The sequence below is a fragment of the Bipolaris zeicola genome (genome assembly GCF_000523435.1).
Source record: "Bipolaris zeicola 26-R-13 unplaced genomic scaffold scaffold_90, whole genome shotgun sequence".
NCBI classification, from domain to species: domain Eukaryota; kingdom Fungi; phylum Ascomycota; class Dothideomycetes; order Pleosporales; family Pleosporaceae; genus Bipolaris; species Bipolaris zeicola.
In genome coordinates this window covers 1-18,856 of record NW_006912139.1, presented here as the reverse complement: position 1 = coordinate 18,856, position 18,856 = coordinate 1, and the positions used below count along the sequence as shown (strand labels likewise).

At 52.2% G+C, this 18,856-nt stretch overlaps 10 protein-coding genes across 10 annotated transcripts; 5 read left to right on the top strand and 5 right to left on the bottom strand.

The window, feature by feature from the left end:
- Positions 1-7: 7 nt before the first annotated feature.
- COCCADRAFT_37416 (uncharacterized protein) lies at positions 8-283 on the bottom strand (the record flags this gene model as incomplete). Its single annotated transcript, XM_007714837.1, has 1 exon — positions 8-283. One exon carries the CDS (start codon positions 281-283, stop codon positions 8-10), a length of 276 nt encoding a protein of 91 aa, XP_007713027.1.
- Positions 284-2,383: 2,100 nt separating this feature from the next.
- COCCADRAFT_37415 (uncharacterized protein) lies at positions 2,384-2,881 on the top strand (the record flags this gene model as incomplete). Its single annotated transcript, XM_007714836.1, has 2 exons — positions 2,384-2,423; positions 2,475-2,881. 2 exons carry the CDS (start codon positions 2,384-2,386, stop codon positions 2,879-2,881), a joined length of 447 nt encoding a protein of 148 aa, XP_007713026.1.
- A 236-nt stretch (positions 2,882-3,117) lies between these two features.
- Positions 3,118-3,429, top strand: COCCADRAFT_98072 (uncharacterized protein; the record flags this gene model as incomplete). The annotated part of the gene is made up of 1 exon (XM_007714835.1): positions 3,118-3,429. The coding sequence occupies one exon, from the start codon at positions 3,118-3,120 to the stop codon at positions 3,427-3,429; it is 312 nt and encodes a 103-aa protein (XP_007713025.1).
- Positions 3,430-3,670: 241 nt separating this feature from the next.
- Positions 3,671-4,132, top strand: COCCADRAFT_98059 (uncharacterized protein; the record flags this gene model as incomplete). Its single annotated transcript, XM_007714834.1, has 1 exon — positions 3,671-4,132. One exon carries the CDS (start codon positions 3,671-3,673, stop codon positions 4,130-4,132), a length of 462 nt encoding a protein of 153 aa, XP_007713024.1.
- A 734-nt stretch (positions 4,133-4,866) lies between these two features.
- COCCADRAFT_98144 (uncharacterized protein) lies at positions 4,867-6,015 on the top strand (the record flags this gene model as incomplete). The annotated part of the gene is made up of 1 exon (XM_007714833.1): positions 4,867-6,015. The coding sequence occupies one exon, from the start codon at positions 4,867-4,869 to the stop codon at positions 6,013-6,015; it is 1,149 nt and encodes a 382-aa protein (XP_007713023.1).
- Positions 6,016-10,073: 4,058 nt separating this feature from the next.
- On the bottom strand, positions 10,074-10,256 carry COCCADRAFT_98066 (uncharacterized protein; the record flags this gene model as incomplete). Its single annotated transcript, XM_007714832.1, has 1 exon — positions 10,074-10,256. A coding segment is annotated over one exon (183 nt), but the record flags the coding sequence as incomplete, so codon positions are not given.
- Positions 10,257-13,001: 2,745 nt separating this feature from the next.
- COCCADRAFT_37411 (uncharacterized protein) lies at positions 13,002-14,362 on the bottom strand (the record flags this gene model as incomplete). The annotated part of the gene is made up of 2 exons (XM_007714831.1): positions 13,002-13,720; positions 13,774-14,362. 2 exons carry the CDS (start codon positions 14,360-14,362, stop codon positions 13,002-13,004), a joined length of 1,308 nt encoding a protein of 435 aa, XP_007713021.1.
- A 1,148-nt stretch (positions 14,363-15,510) lies between these two features.
- On the bottom strand, positions 15,511-17,152 carry COCCADRAFT_26849 (uncharacterized protein; the record flags this gene model as incomplete). Its single annotated transcript, XM_007714825.1, has 5 exons — positions 15,511-16,242; positions 16,404-16,534; positions 16,798-16,896; positions 17,004-17,082; positions 17,132-17,152. The coding sequence occupies 5 exons, from the start codon at positions 17,150-17,152 to the stop codon at positions 15,511-15,513; spliced, it is 1,062 nt and encodes a 353-aa protein (XP_007713015.1).
- A 5-nt stretch (positions 17,153-17,157) lies between these two features.
- COCCADRAFT_37409 (uncharacterized protein) lies at positions 17,158-17,528 on the top strand (the record flags this gene model as incomplete). Its single annotated transcript, XM_007714830.1, has 2 exons — positions 17,158-17,219; positions 17,279-17,528. 2 exons carry the CDS (start codon positions 17,158-17,160, stop codon positions 17,526-17,528), a joined length of 312 nt encoding a protein of 103 aa, XP_007713020.1.
- Positions 17,529-18,091: 563 nt separating this feature from the next.
- On the bottom strand, positions 18,092-18,614 carry COCCADRAFT_98085 (uncharacterized protein; the record flags this gene model as incomplete). The annotated part of the gene is made up of 2 exons (XM_007714829.1): positions 18,092-18,205; positions 18,546-18,614. Coding segments are annotated over 2 exons (183 nt in total), but the record flags the coding sequence as incomplete, so codon positions are not given.
- Between the last annotated feature and the right edge of the window lie 242 nt (positions 18,615-18,856).

Here is an 18,856-nt window from a genome sequence, read left to right as displayed (position 1 = left end):
TCTCTCTCTAATCTGTGTTCCTTGCATAGTATCTCGGCCTAGGTGCTTTTCGTGGTCTAGGTGCCTGGATAGGCGAGTTTTCATCGCGCTCTATCCGCAGCATCTCGCGCACCTTGCCGTCGAATGTGACGATGATTTGAAATGGGACCTGCGGCTCGCAGGACGAGGACGAGCTAAAGTACGAACTTGTGGTCGAAGAGGCGGGCGAGACGGGTGTGTCGGGTGTGGTAGGCGTCGAGCATCTGGATGAGGTGGATTGCGAAGTATCAGGAAGTGCATCCATTTTGGGTGGCTGTATATGGTGATCGGTCTCCGTATCTGCGGGCGCGGGCCGGCGATTATTATGCGGGGAGTGTGGATGGAACACGAGCAAAGTTCGGTAGCGACTGTGGTGGTAGGACTTGTGAAAGGTATGTGCTCGAATTTCTATGTTGGTTGATGATTCCAGGAAGATCAGGTGGAGGTATGTGTGTATATTTGGTGGGAAGGGGGGGTGTTCAGCTGAGGTTCCGATTAGTGTCTGCGTACGGTCGGCGTGATTCGGAGTACGTATCACGGGGTACGTTTACCCTAGAAACGGCGCTTGTTAGGGATGATGCTTACCAGAATCCAGAACATTGAGCGTGTACGCCGGCCAAGTCGGAACCAACGCTATACGTCTGAAATTGACAATTTACTCACGAGCAGCGTTACGTACCTCTATATCATAAACTCAAGAAGCAAGTATAGTCACCCTACACCCAGTGTCGCGAAAAGGTAGGCCGTATAGTCTTTTTTTGATCGAAGCTTCTGGTGTTTCTTGAAGCACCCTAAAAAACAAATAAAGTATTGGAGGCTTTTGCTACAGGGCACGACATGATCATGGCGGCCCTGCCCCTTTCCCATTTAATAGAAAATCTACACCCTTGGCTGATTCAAGAGGTCTCTCCTCCGCTCGCCCAGTTCCCTAGAGTGCAAGCACCGCGTCAGCTACATCTCGCATCGTCATCTCGGAAGACCCCCACTAGGTGGAGACGGCATTGGTGGTCAGGCCAGCCGCGACCTTCCGCTGCGCCACACAAGAGCGCGTTGGCTTAGCTCGCACGCTCATAGGCTTAAATTATTTACCATTAGCTATACGATACTATATTTAATAGTAAAAGAACTAACAGAGGGTGCAGCATATGTGTCATAGAATAGCAGACGTGGTGTTGCGAGAAGAATATCTTTGCTGTGTTTGGAGTCGGGGCTTGTGCTGTGTGTGTGTGTACATGAGCACAACAATGCAAGTATGGAAATGGTTATGGTCAACAAGATTCATTGCCACTTTGGGACTTATGCAGAAGGTTGCATGGATGTTTGAGCAAAGCGGAGCGAAAGATGAACCCTCCGAACACCCTCGCGCACCGCCCCCTGTACATTTGAGGGATGAAACAAGACTCGGTGTTCTCTGGCCAGCATGTGGGCTCTGGTTGGTTTCTGGTTTATTCGGTTGATATGAAAGGAGGTCGAAACGGCAACTCCCTAAGAGTACGGTATTGCTATAGGGATTTGCTGGGTCACATGACGCTTCCGGATACTTGAGCGGCCTCCTGTGCGTTTATTGTCCTGATCCTCTCCTCGCCCAAAGACCCTTTACATTACACCTAGACATTGCAATGCCACTCCATTCCCCTCAGGCTGCGAAGATCTTCACTCCTGCTAACATGAGCCTCCTCCAGGTTGCGCGCTCGGCGGTTGCCTGAGAGTTGAGTTCGGCCTAATGGCTCAGTCGTGGTCAGGCAAACCATCAAGCCTCACAAGGCGCAGTCGAATCTCACCGCCACCGGACAGCTCACCGTATATTTCGCCTTAGTTACTTCGTGCAAACATCACTCGCCAGAATGTTCAACTTGAGATCGCCTTCACAGCCGTGTGCTGGTGGCCTCGTATGCACCGTATACTCTGCCTCGCACCGCTAAGGCTGCCCTGCATGCAGACCCACCATTCACATCACCAAGCATCCGTTTCAACCGAACTTGCGGCTTTCAAGATGACGCCGATACTACCAGATTGTATCGCATCTGAGGTAACTGTGGGAGAATATCAAAAGCAGCCAAGCTGGCTGAAGGCAGGCTTGGCTTGGTCGGCTATTCGTCTCAGTTGGAGTCGAGTCGATGACGTTAGACAGCGTTATGCAAGACGTTGGTAGGATGATGGCGATGAAGGGCTGTGTGGTTAAGTATGGAAGGGCGGTACTTGTTCAAGAGCCTTAGGTTTCCAGGACTTGCCATGGATTTTTATCATAGCTGATTGAGCACTCGAGTGTCGCGCATTCTCTCTTACGCCCAATGAAACCAAGAACTGAATCTACAAACTACAGATATCATAAAGTATCGACAGCCTTTCAGGCAAAAGCCCAAATATGGAAAGACGGAGCATGCAAGAGCAGCGACATCATAAAGGTATGCACCGCCCATCGTATGCACAGAATCTCGATCTCTGACTCCACATAGCAAGGCAGTATATGGGTGACATCGCAGGAGGTCTTAGTCAACACCTTGGGCATCGCACGTCTTTTACTCGACAGCGCGCAAAGTCGCGCCAGTCTCAAACAGCAACCTCACCACGAGTACTGTCGCCATCGGAAATCGAGCAACTGCCTCAGCAAGCCTTGATCTCTGCATACTTACGATCTTCGTATCATGGGGACAACGCAGATCGTCCAGAGAGACTTTCCTCAGCTGGATCCTACTACACAGCTTCGTCATCGCACTACAAATCGCAAGGCGAAATGAGGAGAATAAGCGGGAACTTCAACGCACCAACGGAGATTGAGGTGGAGCGGCAGAGAAGCCACTCCAAACGGTCACGGGGTATGGGAAAGCTCAGGGATGTGTTCAAGGGTCTGGTGCGGATATAGTGATAGGATCAGTTCGTTGAGGTCGGTACTGGTACCTGCTTTCCCTTGTGCACACCATGTCATCTTAAAGTCGTCATGGTGCACACGACCTCGCGTCACGGTGAGCGCGATGTCCGCGCCGTGGGCTTGTTCTCTTAGATACCCAACATTTGCCTTTGATCTGCTTGTTTCAGCTTACGATCCACATGCTCAGTTTTTTCAGGTCTTGAGTGTGCGACACGGCTCGGGTGAGCGTGATGAGTGACATCATCGGCCCCGTCCATCACAAACGCCACACCTCCTTCGCTTCGCATACGCCTCTCCGCAACCGACCATGCATCCCAGCGTCACCTCGCCAACGACCCCATAACTTGCTACCCACTCCGTTATTGTGTGCAGCCACCGCTGAGCCCGGGCCCTGTCCTCCGCCGAGACAATCAAGAGGCATTTCAGTCGTTGCACCGATCATCTCCTTGATTGGCCACCCATCATTGCCCCTTCTGGACCTTGATGGACCAAGGGTGGCTGGCTTTTACCACACTGAAATGACGTCGAGGGGTGTGGTATGACTTGCAGGCTTGCCCAGCGTCTGTGCCATCCATATCGTAACTGTTGGGATGGGAATGTAGGCAGCCGCTTTGAGTCTTCGATGTGCATCATCGCATATGGGTCTGGATCCTACATTTAAATGTGAGGCTGGCAAACAGGCTGCCTATTTCTTCAAGACCCCCCCCTTACTTGCTGACTTTGACTCCCTATCCACCACTCAGCCCACCGAGTCAGACCTCGCTGCCTCCCTAATAAAAGAACATGGACCACTATCCCACTGTCAGTGTCAACGAACGCGAAACTCCTTCTTCGAGAATATCGTCACGCCACGACTCTGTCTCCTCTGTTGGCAAGACCTCAACTAGGAGTAAACGCTCGTCAACCATGCAAACAACAAGCTCCGCTGAGCGCCAGTCCTATTCATATCATTCCTTCCCATCTCCATCGACACACTCACCAGTCTCCTCCAATTCATCCCGGTCCAGCTCCAGTACCTCCAACCACTCAAACTTCCAACGCATCGAGGAAGAATATGCACGGTATACAAATGCGCCGCCCCCGTACAGCGAAAAGCAGTACGAGGGGAAGACCGATGAGGAGAAGACTAGTATGCGAATGAAGGATTATACCAAGGAGCTCTCGAGGATCATGACACGGCAACTGGTTAGGGGGCTGAAGATTAGTGAGAGGGAAAAGGTGAAGCGGGAGGGAAGAAAGAACTAATGATGCTATCTGACACGGGTCGTGGGTGGTGTGGAGGATATTACTTTCAACATGGGCTGGACCTGGTATGGTTTTGTATGACTAGTGACGTGTATGATTAACGATGGCGTTTTTTTTGTTTATGCAGCACTTTGGAATTGAATAAGCGAAGTTATTTTTTTCCTACTATCTCAACGTTGTTGTAAGGTTATGAGCTTGGTGTTTGTTACTATACCAATTTGATTCTGGCATATTATTTAGGAGTATCATTGGGGATGCGTTTTCGTCCCAACCTTGTTGCTCTGTGAGTTTTAGCTCCGAGGATACAAAAGCATAGTTTGGTTGTCTCTGAGTAGGTAGTGCGTCTAGTCATGTTGGTCATACCTAAGACGATTAGTCTCTTTACATTCAAACGTGTATTATAGAAGTACAATATCAAAAAAACCCGTGAAAACACGCCTGATCATACTTATGTATTAAGGTTATAGGTGTTTTGACACTCATTAACACAAAGTACAAAGACCGAACCTAGGACTTACTCAGTGGCATCGGAGATAGCTAGCGGATATAACCCTCAACCTCTTCTTTTCTCATGCGACGCAATGACGTAAGCAACGATACTTTTCCACGCTGCCATAACCGTGAATAATCACTTGGCCATATGTAAAAGATCCATTCATTCCAACTGTTTACATACACCGTCGCTCATTTTCATACCGCAACGCTATCCCACCCAGCAACCTCCCAAGCAAACCATGAAACCACCAACTTCACACAACCCCAAGCGCAACAAAACCTTCCATCCCTCCCATGTACCCATAACCCCCAACGAAACACTTCATCCAATACCAACCCACATAACCGGGCCCTTCCCCTTCCTAAACCCCACAAAAGCCCACTACCACACCCCCTCCCACCCAGACATCCGCTTCAAATGGACCTCGCGCAACGACCGCAAAGGCCGCCACGCCCTCTCCATCCCCCAACCCCACGCTTCCGCCCCGCGCCCCACCACCTCCGCGCACACCATCCTATCCAACATGTGGAAAATGGCAACCTACTACCCCATCTGGGACCTATCCTTCCTCGTCGCCTACATATTCACAATAGGCAGCGTTCTCTGGATCCTCAACGCATTCTTCGTGTTTTTGCCTTTGGTACGGCCGCAGACGGAGTTTGAAGGGGAGACCTTGTATGGTGGTGGGATTACGGCGTTTATTGGGGCTACGGTGTTTGAAGTGGGGTCGGTGCTGTTGCTTGTTGAGGCGGTGAATGAAGGGCGGTCTGGGTGTTTTGGGTGGGCGGTTGAGAGAGTGCTTGAGGGTGAGGAGGAGGGGAGGGTGAGGGTGGAGAAGGGGGTGTGTGGGCATGCGCATAAGAAGGGGGATGGCGAGGGGGAGAAGGAGAAGGGGGAGAGGAGGAAGTGGGTTTGGTGGCCGGCGAGGGAGGAGTTGCGAAGTCATTATATTCATAACTTGGGGTTTTTGGCGTCGTTGGCACAGTTTGTGGGGGCGACCATTTTTTGGGTTGCGGGGTTTACAGCATTGCCGGGCATTTATGATAACATGTCGAAGACTGTTACGATTGTTTTTTACTGGACGCCGCAGGTTGTGGGTGGGTTGGGGTTCGTTATCTCTGGTTTTTTGTTCATGATCGAAACGCAACCGAAATGGTGCAAGCCAGCGCCTCGGACACTCGGCTGGTGGATTGGAGCGCTGAATTTGATCGGAGGTGTGGGATTCACGTTGTGTCCGGCGTTTGGATATGATAGTAGTAGTTGGGCGCAGTATCAGGCTTGTCTGAGTACTTTTTGGGGCAGCTGGGCGTTTATGATTGGGAGTACACTGCAATGGTATGAGAGTCTTGAGAAGTTTCCGGTGGAGGTTAATAGATCGACACGGTGATGGAGATTTTGTGTTGGATTTATATGTAAATAGGACATCATATTGCAGTTAAATATCTATCATTACTACTTCGTACTTGAATTGGTTTGCAGTCCAGAACTAAACGTTGACGGCATGAGGGAAAAGATGTTTGGGTCAAGTTACGGACTCTTGGTGATACCAATTACTATAATCAAGGTCGGCGTCTTCTTTGCAATTCTCTTGTCGTAGATATCACATTTCCCAGTCCATGATATTGCTTACTGGTGTCCATTATGTCTTTCACTTCCTCAGCCATCGCGCTACAATATTCCTACTCAAACATTTTCCAAATAAAACAGAAAGCACACTTTCTTAACAAAAGAGGAAAGAAATTCGCCCAGTAGCTCGACGTAAAGTCTCGTATATTCCCGACTATGGGTAACGGGGTATTAGATCTGATATCAATCACTAACTTGTCATGTAACTATGTACTAGACAACATCCTCGGTAAGCAACAAACATTTCCCTCCCCACCACTCAATTAACACCTTCCCTCAACCCACACAACACTCCCCGTTCCCAAGTTTCATTCCGCGCTATACCCCCTTTTTCACTCAACACTCTAAACGCATCCCCGGCTCCACATCCTCCGGTTTCTCGTTCCCCAGATCCATAACTACTGAAGATAGATATCAAACACATCACGTAGTATCGTTATCCGTAGAGTATTGTATCAGCCAACCGCTCTCGCGTGTATTTATAACCTCTTTGACTCTCCTAGCGCCATGCTTTGTGGGTAGCGTGGTGCGTTCTGTTCTTCGAGACTGCGATATTTAAGTACCGCGTCCGCTGATATGTTCTTCGCACCGTATACTCCTTCTGCAGAAATCGCAGTAAATCGGCTCCGCATGCCATGTTTTGATGCGCTCACTGCGTCATGGATACAGCGCCATATCTTTTTGCAGTGAATAGGGCGAGGCGAGTGGCCCTTGCGCAAGAAATACGGAAATAATGCTCGTGCGGGGAAAGCGGTCGCGTTGAGGTTAGAACGTGGTCATTACATCGTCATACTGTATTACGATCAATGTAGAGTTGCGAAGAGGAAGGGGGAGGCGAGGTTGTTGGGGCTGTGGAGAAGTATTTACGTGCGGATGAGTAAGTGGGAAAGGGGATTTCGAGGTTGAGGGGTCCGAGGAAGTGGAGTGTGGTTGTTGAAGATATGGGGGAGAGGGGATGAAATTAGTGATTGAGGATGAAGAAGAAGAAGAAGAAGAAGACGAGGATATCAGATTAGAGCACATCGAGTACTAAGATGGTGATTCGAATGATGAACGAGAGCAAATCGGTCGAGTACATCCTCCACACACATTTTCCACGCATACAAACCATCATACCACCACGCCAAACCTTCCAAACACTATAGACTCGCCACTCACCACCCTAGTAACCACTCCAACAACCATCACCATCACACCTTTCATCCACAGCACAAAAAAAGCCCAGTCTCGACCCCCCGAAATCAATAAAAAAAAACTCGCCACAGTCTGGAACCTCCCCTCCCCCCTCCTCTCTCCTAACTATCCCACCGTTTTCTGACGGGGGGGCCCAAACGACGGGAGAGCCAAACCCTTCGCTCCAATCCACCTCCCCCTTAGCGCCGCGCCGGCAAACACAGCGTATGCAGCTAGGAGGTGCTTCGGGTCCCACGAAGGAGGGGGGGGGGGCAAGAAAAAACGGCCAAGGGCTCCAACCCGCCCGATTTTGGGTCCCGATCATGCGCGGCGTTCTCTACTAATTTTTGTGTGGATGGGTTTGTCTAATCTAAGCATAGGTTGAAAGTTTGGAAATACGAATTTCTCCGATGCATTGAGGTGATGGTGTGGGATGGGAATGGGACACAAAAGTCAAAGTTTTTGCTGAGATGTTTCCTTTTTTTCCCCTCACTCTCTCACTCTCACTTATTCATGCTCATGCCTACCATTCAATTTTTGTAGTTTTGTTTTCTGGCCGCCGCGGGGGTGAGGAGAATATCAGCCCGCGGAAATACGTAAACAGTTGAGATGGAAAAGAAGAATGTTAGTCGTTAGAAACTTGATCCAGACTGGCTTCTTTCTTTTCTTGCATTCTCCCCGGAGGCTGAAAGGGTCCTTTACTTTTTTTCCTTTCGGAAAGGTTAGTGGGAGGCTAGTTGTTAGTGGTGCTCCGAGTTGTGGATGGGGACAAAAAGCATGGTGTGGTTTTATCTGCGCCAGTGGGGTACTAGTTTGGCTGCTGCTACTGGTAGCGGAGCACGGTAACGGCGTTGGCTTTGTGGACCTGGAGTGTAAATCGTACGAGAGAGAGAGACATGTGAGGAGTGTCAGGATAGGCTGGGGAACCATATGTCGGAGACTCCCGATCGACATATTCTTCTTTCGCTACAGATGCGAATCGGCCAAAACCACTCCTTGCCGATTCTATAAGCGCTTTTCTTTGCCGATCCGAGGGACACGCATCGTTTCCGTACCGTGTTCTTGCTCTTGACCGCATGTCTCGCGGGTTCGGCAAGACTCGGTGTACCTGCAGTATCCCATCCCACCGCACATGTTAGCTGGTGACCATATTGACGATAACGGTCTTCGGAATAGTAAGTGATTGTGTAGTGGTGCGCTTAACGCGTCAAGTCGATGAAGCTAGTCAACAACATGGGTGTAGAGAAGACAGGTCGCACCCCGTAGCGTTGCACACTTGGCATGGGCGAACGATGGCCGACACTCCTTCATGCCCAATGCCCTGTGCTGATGACCGATCATGCAGCCTTGCGTAGGGTACCAACTTCATGGGTTTTGGGTGTCGTTTTCACTGTCCGAACGAGCAAAAGGCAAACATGGTCATATCGGTAGGCGCTTGGCCCGGAAAGCGTTTCCTTGTAGGATGTGCAAAGGGAGCACATTTCTAGCTGTCATGCTATTCAAGGCCGTACAGCAGACGATGAAACTGACCGAACGAGTGATTTACTCAATGGGTAATAAAGTGCATGTACGCATACACTTCGGAACGCCCGCCACCTGCCAGTTCCACGCTCCTTCTCTTTGTGCGCAGTTCCAGGCATGGAACAATGGGCTGTCGCTTGCTGCTCGTTGCCGATTATACCACATGCCTTTCCCGGCCCATGATTTACGTATGTACTGGAAATGGCCGGTGTCTCGGATACGGGAAGGCGGTAGAGCCAATACCTTCAGTCGTACGTGTGGGGGATGTAGCGAGCTCAAACGCAGTGGTACACGTACATGGCACAAAGGTATGAGTTCTTCTGCAGCCAGCCATATGAGATGATGATTGTACTACCCGAGCAATCGATGATGGCTTTTGTAGAAAGAGCAATTCTTAGCATACGGCGGGGCCGGACACACGCTGACAGTTGGCACTACGCTGTGCCAGGTGTGGGGGATTTGTGCCATGACTGATCAACGATGTGATATTCTCGTAAAATGTTACTCTAACGTGGCTGAGAAGACTGAGCGGTGACTTGAGGCAGGCTGTGTAACCATCATGTGCCATTTGCATGTTTCCTTGTGTAGCAAACAAAATGTAAGCCTCTCGACCTAGGCGAAGCATGGTGATCTACGTACGACTACGAGCAGGGCAAGGTGTTTGGCATGAGCCGCCCACGAGACATTGCATGGTGCGATTGTTCAGTGCCTGATCCAGAGAATTGCTAGATTTCGTCGAAACATGGTAGAGGACGAGCTTCGACTATGCTCATGTCAACTTGGCTGCTAGGCACAGTACCACTTGCTTGTAGCACATGCACAGCCGCACAACCGCACAACCGCACAACCATGCACATGTGCTGTCAAAGTGTCAGCCTTGATGAAGGGATGATTCACGGGATGAGGCCGTGCCCCGAATTCAAAAGGAAAGCCTAGTGCTTGGTGTCTAGGCTCCAAAGCACAGCACAGATGCCATCTACAAGATCAGTATGCGGACCCGACCAGCCGGGCACGTGTACATACAGACGATGGCTTCCCGTATTACTGTGACACGGGGGCAAACAGCCACGAAGCTTACTGTGCAAGGCTCAGTCCTTACTTTTGAGCAAAGGTAGCAATCCCTAGTCAAAAAGAAGGTGTCCGGTGTGCGGCCTGCCACGTCCCAAAGGACACACTTGCGAGGATTGACCCGCCAGCAGCCGCGTGACAAGAAGCGAGGCACACACTGATGGATCTTGCTTTGACCAAAAGAAGCAAAATGAGGCGTTTTTGTGGCTGGGACAAGGCAGCCTGAATGGGAGGGACAATGGAAAGTCGTTACGAACAGGCGGCGGCTTCGGAAAAAATCAAGGATATGCAAGCACGGTAAGGGACACATGGGATGTCTAGGCGAGTGGCGATGAATCGTGTTAGTCTCCAGCGGTTAACCAAGGATGAGTGGAGCGAGTCTCAACGCCTTCTAGGGTTTGTTTCGTAGACATGGATTCGAAATTACGAGCTGATGGAAGCAGGTGTAGATCCTGAGCCGTTGCCGGGGCCAGGCCATTCCTTCGGATCGTGGCATCGTCGTTTTGGGTGACATTGCTGTTGCTCGGTGAGCGAGCGTCAGAGACAAAAGTGGATGCCTGTAGACGTGTGTGTGTGAGTATGTATTCATCCAACGAATCAATACATGATGCCTTGATCGGGACAATATCTGTGCACTTGATTTCGGCAAATTAGCGATATAAGCTGTAAAAGTCATGGCCGGATTTGCACAGCTGGCTCCATAGGATTGGGGAGCACACAGAAAGGGTGCATGGGCAGACGTCGACGGTGGCTGCGAGATGATTTGCGATGATGCAAAAGGATGAGATTGAGGCATTTCTTCGTATGGGCTAGCGGCAGAAGGAACAAGAGGCTGCCTGGTGAATGGACTGGCAAGACTCACTTTTCCAGCCGCGCGGCTTGGCACCAGCTCTGCCTAGACACTTGCTGCCCATGACAGCCAGCCAGCTACTGTAGGCTGCACGTCAACCAACGGCGTTGCTGATATTGCAGGCCCGAGGCACGTGACGTACATTACTTTTTCTTCGTCATCCGCTCTCGCTTGCATGCATGGGGATTGGCTGCCGCCAAAACAAAAAAGTGATCTAACGGTGGCCCATCGCGATTCCGGTGACGCCCCCTCTGCAGGTCAAGGTACATGTAGGTAGATACACATCCACACACATCCACATCCACATGCGTATGTACATCCATACATACAGGCTTACATAGATTTCTACGCGACGCGCTATGTGGCCGAGAAGGACCGACAGCCGAGACGACACAAGGCCAACGGAGGCTGAGGAACGTTTGGTGGTTGATTCGGGAAACCATCCAGCCAGTCAGCCAGCCCAGCCAGCCATGGTGGGCAGCTGACCCGGCGTCAAGCATCAACGAGCAAGATAGAGAGACAAAGAGTCCCCCTTTGGCAACGACTGAGGGTTGCGAGGACTGAAACCTGCTCACTGTTTGCTGCCTACGTGTCGTTTTCATTCTTTTGCGGGTATTGAGTTGCAACAAGCATCAGGAATCAGGTGCTTGCGGACGATCATGCAGCTAGAGACTTGTCTTTATGAGTAGTAGTATGTATGTTTATCAGACATGAGTAAAGAGAATGTGTGTACACTGTTTGTTGCTGTTTTGACAAAAACGTCTTGACATGGGGGGGTTCAACATCGCGTGGCCTGAGCGGCGGCCGGTTGGGCGGCTGCTCTCTCTTTCCCAACAAACACCTGCTCCAAGGGTAAAAAAAAATAACAATCAAAGAGACCAGGGCGCCAAAGTCAAAAAACCACACAGCCAGAATCCAGCCCCAACCAAGGAGTCTCGATCCCGCAATGTAGTCATCAATCGCCCCACCACTGTCCCCTCAACACCTGCGTCTGATATCCGTTGACGGCCATCTGCGATTCATCCATTTGGACATGTGCGTTAAGCCTGTACGGGCCAAGGGGACAAGAAGAGGCGCAGCTTCGAGCCAATCATCTGGGACAGATCAAGACAGACTACTGCACACTTACATGGTCATCACGCAGAAGGTTATGTATGCACACCTCATGCCGTAGTGGAACCGGTGATTTGCTGTTGGCGCTAGGCCACTTGCATCCATGGCTATGGGGACTTGACAGATGCATACGGACGACGGCCGGGACGTGGAGCTTCGATGGTGGAGAGACTAGGGCCGTGGTTGGATGCCATTTTGATTTTGCACACTAGTTCATGTGTGCTTTGGGCTGGATGCAGAATCGTGGTGGGGAGGCTGCAGATTGATGCGTTGTGGCACCTTGACTCGAGTGGGCCGGATACGTGGGCTAGTGGTCATCGAGACCAGTCGTTGGCGACTACGACTGCGACAACAGGGTAGAGCTGGACATGAACAAATGTTGGATATCAAAAGAGATAGACACACATGTCACTACCAAGACTGTAGATGTGGGAGGAAGTGGCTTGCTTTTGGCTGGTCGCCTGCAACTATTGCTGCAGGCGCCATTGGGTATGTTTTTTTGTCATTTGGATATTTGCTCAAGGCAAATTGTGCTTGTCCTTCTTTTTGGGACCTACTAACGTACATTGTTGAGCTATTTGCTCTGGTATCTTTGATATGAAAAGTTAAATGAACGTAATAGAGCGAGGGCTTCGACGAGCCCAACGCTCAAACAGGGACAACTCCGAGAAATGCCCAAAAAACCCACTCCCTAACCCTTGCGGCAAAAGCCCATTGAAGTAGCCGAAGAAACAGACTCTATGCCATCAAGGCTGCTTGACAGAGTTAAACATGCTAAGCCATCGCGGCCAGAAAATTCTAATGTTGAAGACCAGAAATTTGCCCGTACTGGTCTAATTTTGTAACGCGGTGGGGAAAAAATAAGAAATAAAAGGAAAAACAAACCACCCCAACACCTAACGAGAAATCAATGGCTGTTCATCTCATCATGACTTTTCGAAAATAGTATAAACACATAGACAAGAAGCGTATTCGTAAGCAAAAAAGTCCATGGAAAAGGGGCCATGGAGGAGAAGAGCAGTCTAGTAGACGTGAACCGGGGCCATGATCGAAGGCTGGAAGGAGACGTGCTTGACCAGGTTGGCAGCCTGGATGAAAGGCTGGAACCAGGTGTTGGCGGGAGGCTGAGGAGAAACGTATTGTTGGGGTTGAGGAACGCGCGAAGAAAACTTGGGAAGCTGCGACTGCGAGACGTGGTACGACGAGTTGGAGGAAGCCGACGAGGCCGACGAGCAAGCAGAGAAGACGGACTCGCCGTCAGAGTTTGAGCTTCCCGAAGAGGTCGACGACTGGAAGGGCGATGGGGCGTAAGCTGAGCCAGGGAGAGGAGCAAACTGGGGAACGGCGGGAGTCTGGTAGTACTGGTTGTAGGCGGCATCCTGGGCGTAGTCGACTGGGCCAAAGGAAGGAGTGGGCATTGGCGAGGAAACGGCCGACTTGGTAGCTGTGAAGGACGAGCATCGCATGATCATGTCGCGGATCTCGGGAATGGTGGCTCGCTTGGCTGGGTTGAACTCAAACATGCGCCTCAGAACAGCATCGAGCTCGTCAGAGACGGGAAGAATGGTCTTGAGGAACTTGGGGTCCTTCATGAAGGCACGGAAAGTGCTGTCGTCAAATGAGGCGCGCTTCCATGGGTTGCGGCCGCATGTGAGGTTGACGAGCATGACACCAAGGCTCCAGACATCGTTGGGGGCCGATGCGTAGCATGAGTAAGGCTTGGGTGATGATGTCTGGCATTCTGTGCAAGGTTAGCACGTGACTTGTTGATTGTTGACGGTTGCATAATCCTACCTGGAGACATGTAAAAGGTCGAGCCGCAGCCAAAGTCCGAGGTAACGGGGTCAGTGGTGGCGAGTCCAAAATCGGCAAGCTTGCAGGTCATTCCTTGGTCAGTGACGAGAACGTTTTCCGGCTTGAGGTCCCTGTGGTAGATTCCAATGGAGTGGCAGTACTCGACGGCATCCAAAACCTGGAGAAAGGCGCGCTTGGCCATGGCATCATTACCAACGTATTTGCCCTGCTCGGTGATGTTTGAGAAGAGATCGCCCTCTGGGCAGTACTCAATCACCACATAGGTGCAGTCAGGCGCGTCCATGATCTTGACGAGCGAGACGACATTGGGGTGTGCGCTGGCCTGGTGGTGCAGCTGGATCTCACGCTGCTGGAACTTTCTTTGGCGAGGCTCAAGACCAACCTTGTTGAGCGCCTTTACGGCATAGGGAATGTTGGTCTGGATGTCGACGGCTGTGTAGACAACGCCGTAGGCTCCAACACCAAGGACGCCAGTCAGCTGGAGGCGTCCAGCCAGGACTTGGCCTAAGCGATCTTCCGGCGCGCAGAATCCATTTTGGGAGGGAGAAGCTGGGGGCGTCGGGTACATGTTAATGGTTGGGATGGAAGAGGTGAAGAGTCCTCGCAGGTCCAATCAAGGCCTCAAGGACAAAGTCAGCGGAGAGTCCGGGGAAATGCGGTAGAGTGGCCTTTGTCCGGAGGAAAGAGGCAACGAGAAAATCCTGGACGGAGGGCTCCGACTAGAAAGAAGACGCTATTATAAAGGATATGTGTTTTTTGGTGAGTCAACCGGAAGAGGCAAGTCACCTGACTTGTCTGATGGTGGTTGTGCAGAAACCTTTTTGGCAGGGAGCAGGAGCGAAAAGGTTTTTTGCGAAGGAATGTGATTGTGTGTGAGAGCGTGTGTGAAAAGGAGTTATAGTTGGTGTGAGGTAGAGGTAGAGGAGAGAGAGGGAGGAAGGGATTGTTTGTTGTTTGTTGTTGTGGAGGAGGTAGTGGTAAGTAGTCGGGGAGGAGGGTGTGTATGTAAAGTGTGAGGCGGGATATGATGTATGTGTATGGGCACGGCTGGGCAGCAGTGATAAAGAGAGGCGAGCTGGGGCGTCGGCGGGCGGCTATTGGCCAGGCGGGTGGCCCCGGTCTTTGGTAAATATAGGGAAGGAGGGGCGCTATGACGAATGTGGATGGGGCGACAGAGCGAGTGCAGGCGGCCATGAGCGATATGCGCCATCGCTCACACTCGTCGCTGCCCTCAGACTCACACACACCCACACACAGAGTGGCACACGGACGCACAGGCAGGCTAACGTCTGGATCCACTGGCGCCTGTCGAGTGGTGCAGTGCAGCGCACCCTGGCCGGCGTGCTGGGGGCAGAGGTGGTCCAAGCGGGCGCAGCAGCAGGGCGTGGGCCGTCTGTGGCCAGTCCAGGCGGGCGCGGTGGAGGCTAGGGGGTCCAACAAAGGCCGTCATGCAGCTACCGGGTGGGAGGGTGTGAATCATGGCGGCTGGCCGTCGGCTGTGGCCAAGGGCGAATCAGCTGGGCCGTCAGCAGGGCGAGGGTGACACACCACCAGCGGGGGCTCGACGCGACAAGTGCAGCAGCCTCGAGGGGCCCGCCTGCACTCTGCCGTGGCCGTCGTCGACTTGCGCTGCGCTGCTCGTCAGCCCGCAGCGAGGACACCTGTCGCCCTGCTCTTGCCCGCCACTGATTCGCCGCCTCCGCCCATCCATGGCCGCTATGCCCGCCGTCCCAAGCCTCGCTCGATAGTCGTCACGGCCCACCGCGCGGGCCCACTCGCCCTCCGAAAACGACCGCGCCGCGCCCCAGGCCCAAAGCACCCAAAGACTGAGAGATTGTCGCTATTCCGCTTGTGTTCTAGCGTCGTCTGGGCCCTCGGCGCCCATGTGCCAGAGCCCGGCCAGGCTGACGACGTCGACAAAAGCCGCGAGTGCGAGTGCACGGCCGGCGTTCGATAGTCTGCGCTGGCCCCCCCTCCCATGACGAATGCACGCCCGTCCAAACGACGATCTCGCAACGCTGCGGCACTGCGGCCTGCATCTTTGACTGTCATGCCGCCCGCAGGTCCTGCCCTTACCATGCCATGCCACACCAACAAGCCCTCGAAAGCAACCAGGCCCACTGCGGCCTCCAATCTCAATCTCGCTCCTGCCCTCGCGTTTCGGTTTCGAGTGGGTGGAGTGGCTGGCTTCCTGCCTCGCGCCCTCCCTCCACACGCCAGCAGCAACAGGGTCTGTCCCTCAATCTGCCATGCTCCTTCCCTCGCTGCTCGCTGCTCGCGCCCACTGCCCGTGTCCTGGCTCGCTCCTGCCCTCTGGCTCCGTGGCCACCAACGTGAACAGCCGCCTTCCCTGGGGCCCTGCTTGCCGCTGCCCGATCCAGCCCAGCGCCTGCCCGCGGTGACTCGTCGCCATTGGTCGCCTGCCCATATTGCCCTCTGTGCCAATGACTAACCGAACCGTTCGTTCCTGCTCCTGCCGTGGCGCTACGTCTACCAGAATTTTTCACCCTGTGTCCACCCTCAGCCAATCCCACCCGCCATCATTTCTGACTTTTGTGCCAATCACCGTCCTCCACCCTGTCCTGTGACCACTGCCCGTCACCGCCCACCACCGTCGCCGCCTCGTTGCTGTCCCAGTCACACCGGTCATTCGTCGTCGTCGTCTTGCCAGTCGCAGTCGTGGCGCATTGCGCAATATACCGGTCGCCAACTCGTCGTGATCCACGGCCACCCACTCGGCCTGTGAATCGTAACAGTACAGCTGGCCTTGCTTCCATGGCTGCTTCCACTTGCACTTCCACCGCCCACTCCTACTACTTACACACACACACACACACACACACACACACACACACACACCCTTCCACTCGTACCCGCTCGAATCCTAATAACGCTCTAGCATCCACCACCCCCCGTATCCATGTCTGCATACGAACCGTCAGAAGCTGCCATATCCGCCAGATTGCAAACCTTGTCTGCAAGCGAGACACCCGTGCAACCCACCTGCAGCTTCCAATTCTTTTTCCTTGCTTTCCGTCCTCATCCGTGCGTGGGCACAGACGCCAATCAGGTCCGGCTGGCTAAACCTACGAGAACGGGAGTCTGTGAGTCTGTGAGCAGAGACAATGGAGATCATCGATGAGCGAAATTGTTCCTTCGCACGCCGCTCCCACGGCGGCCACAATATCGTCGGCCCTCTCATCACATACTAGAGCCGTTCCCAAGGGCATGGCCGCGGGTGACGGCTGAGCCACAATGTATACGCGGTGCTAATCTGCCTGGCCTGCGCTAGCAATCTCTTCACACAGCAGCACATTACTTGCACAGTGCTAAGTACCACTCGACCACTTGCAGCCATGTGGTATGCCTCGTATGCATCCCCCCAATGCACCATTGTTCATCATCATCATCATCAGCATCTGCTCGTCATCTGCCTCTGCCTTTCACCCCCTCCCTTTCCATCCGCCCCCAAACTACTCTTCAGCCATGTGTGCGTGTGCCATCCATGCAAATGTCTGATTCGCATTCATGCACTCCTCCCTGCCATGTCTTCTCCGCAAAGCTTGAGCGTTTCAGTCGACTTGTCCAAAGTTACATATTCACCGCTAGATGGAGTCAAGCGAGCTGTCATTGGCCTAGCTCCGGTACCTACGTTTGACCTTCTTATCGATAGCTGCCCTTGGACAATAAGCCTGCCCCCTCCATGTCAACCTCCTAGCCTCCTCAAACTCTAACCGCGGCCGTGTGAGCAACAAAACATCCACTCCACCCTCTCGTCTGCATGGCATTGCTCTTGATGGCTGGTACATTCTGCGACGTGGCGCCTACCGGTCGACTGAGACCAGCCACCATGGCAATCTACTTGCTCCATCCGAGTAGAAACTAGACGGTCACCAGATACACTTGTAGATACGTGTCCAGCCTCATCTTACTACCCTTGCTGTGCTCTGGTTGGTCCTGCCTCATTGATTTGCCCAAAGGGTATTGTTGCTTTTACAAAAGAAAGGAGTTGTTTACACAGTCATTCAACCTCATGACTGACACGACAGGTCTCATGCTGTGACCTTTTGATCCTCACCTGCGAAACTAAACATGTTCATTTGGCCTCAACTACAGTGTCGATTCATGAGCAACATCCAACTGGCATCGTAAATTCTCCATTCCCATCTACTTGCTTAGCTCTGGCTTGGCTTGGCTCTTTATCAAACGTATACATACTAACTAGCTACTGCTCTCACCTCCCGTGTCTATCGATGGCATAACTGTCCAAGTGCTGCATGTCTATTATTATAAACATCTAAAAAAGACTACATATACCTGTCACACAGAGTGTAATGACGACCCTCGTCCTTGCCTTGCATTCGGCAATGCCGCCACCCAATGTGGCCGTGTTCTCTCGGTATAGCTTCAACTATTTACTAGGTCTACATTACAATAGCTATGCATCTCGTATTCTCGACAATAAAATAGTAGATTTGCATCGTACCAGGCCATACGGAATGCCGCTTACAGTCGGCCCGCAAACCTGTCAGATCAACCCTTAGTCATTCAGGCATTAACGTTTCGCCACTGCCATGGCTCGACCAAACTTCGTGGGGGCGTTCTGTGTTTACTTTTTTCTTTTACTACACAACTCATGCACTGCAGAAGGACTATCTGCATGGGTAGTCAGCTGTTCCGACACAGCAGGTTTGGCCGTTGTATCGCTCCATGCTTACTGTATCCATCTCTGTCTGACACTGTTTACTTACCATGGCATCGGCGCTAGTGGGGCATCTCTCGGACTGACTTGCGCGTCTTGAGCCATGATTGCCGCACACGGCTGAACAGTCACAAGAAATGTCATCATATCCGCCCGCCCGCCAAGTGATGCAGTACCCTGCACATCACTATATTTCTGATACACCTATACGGAGGTGCCTCACAAAAGTTCTGTCCCGCCAAGAATAATCTATCCGATGTACGGCCGCCTTAGCCGAGGCTTGTCTCTCCCCTCTATGTACTCGTTACCACCTTGTAGCTCAATTATCTTTTGAATATGCACAAGAATTCGCTCAATCCA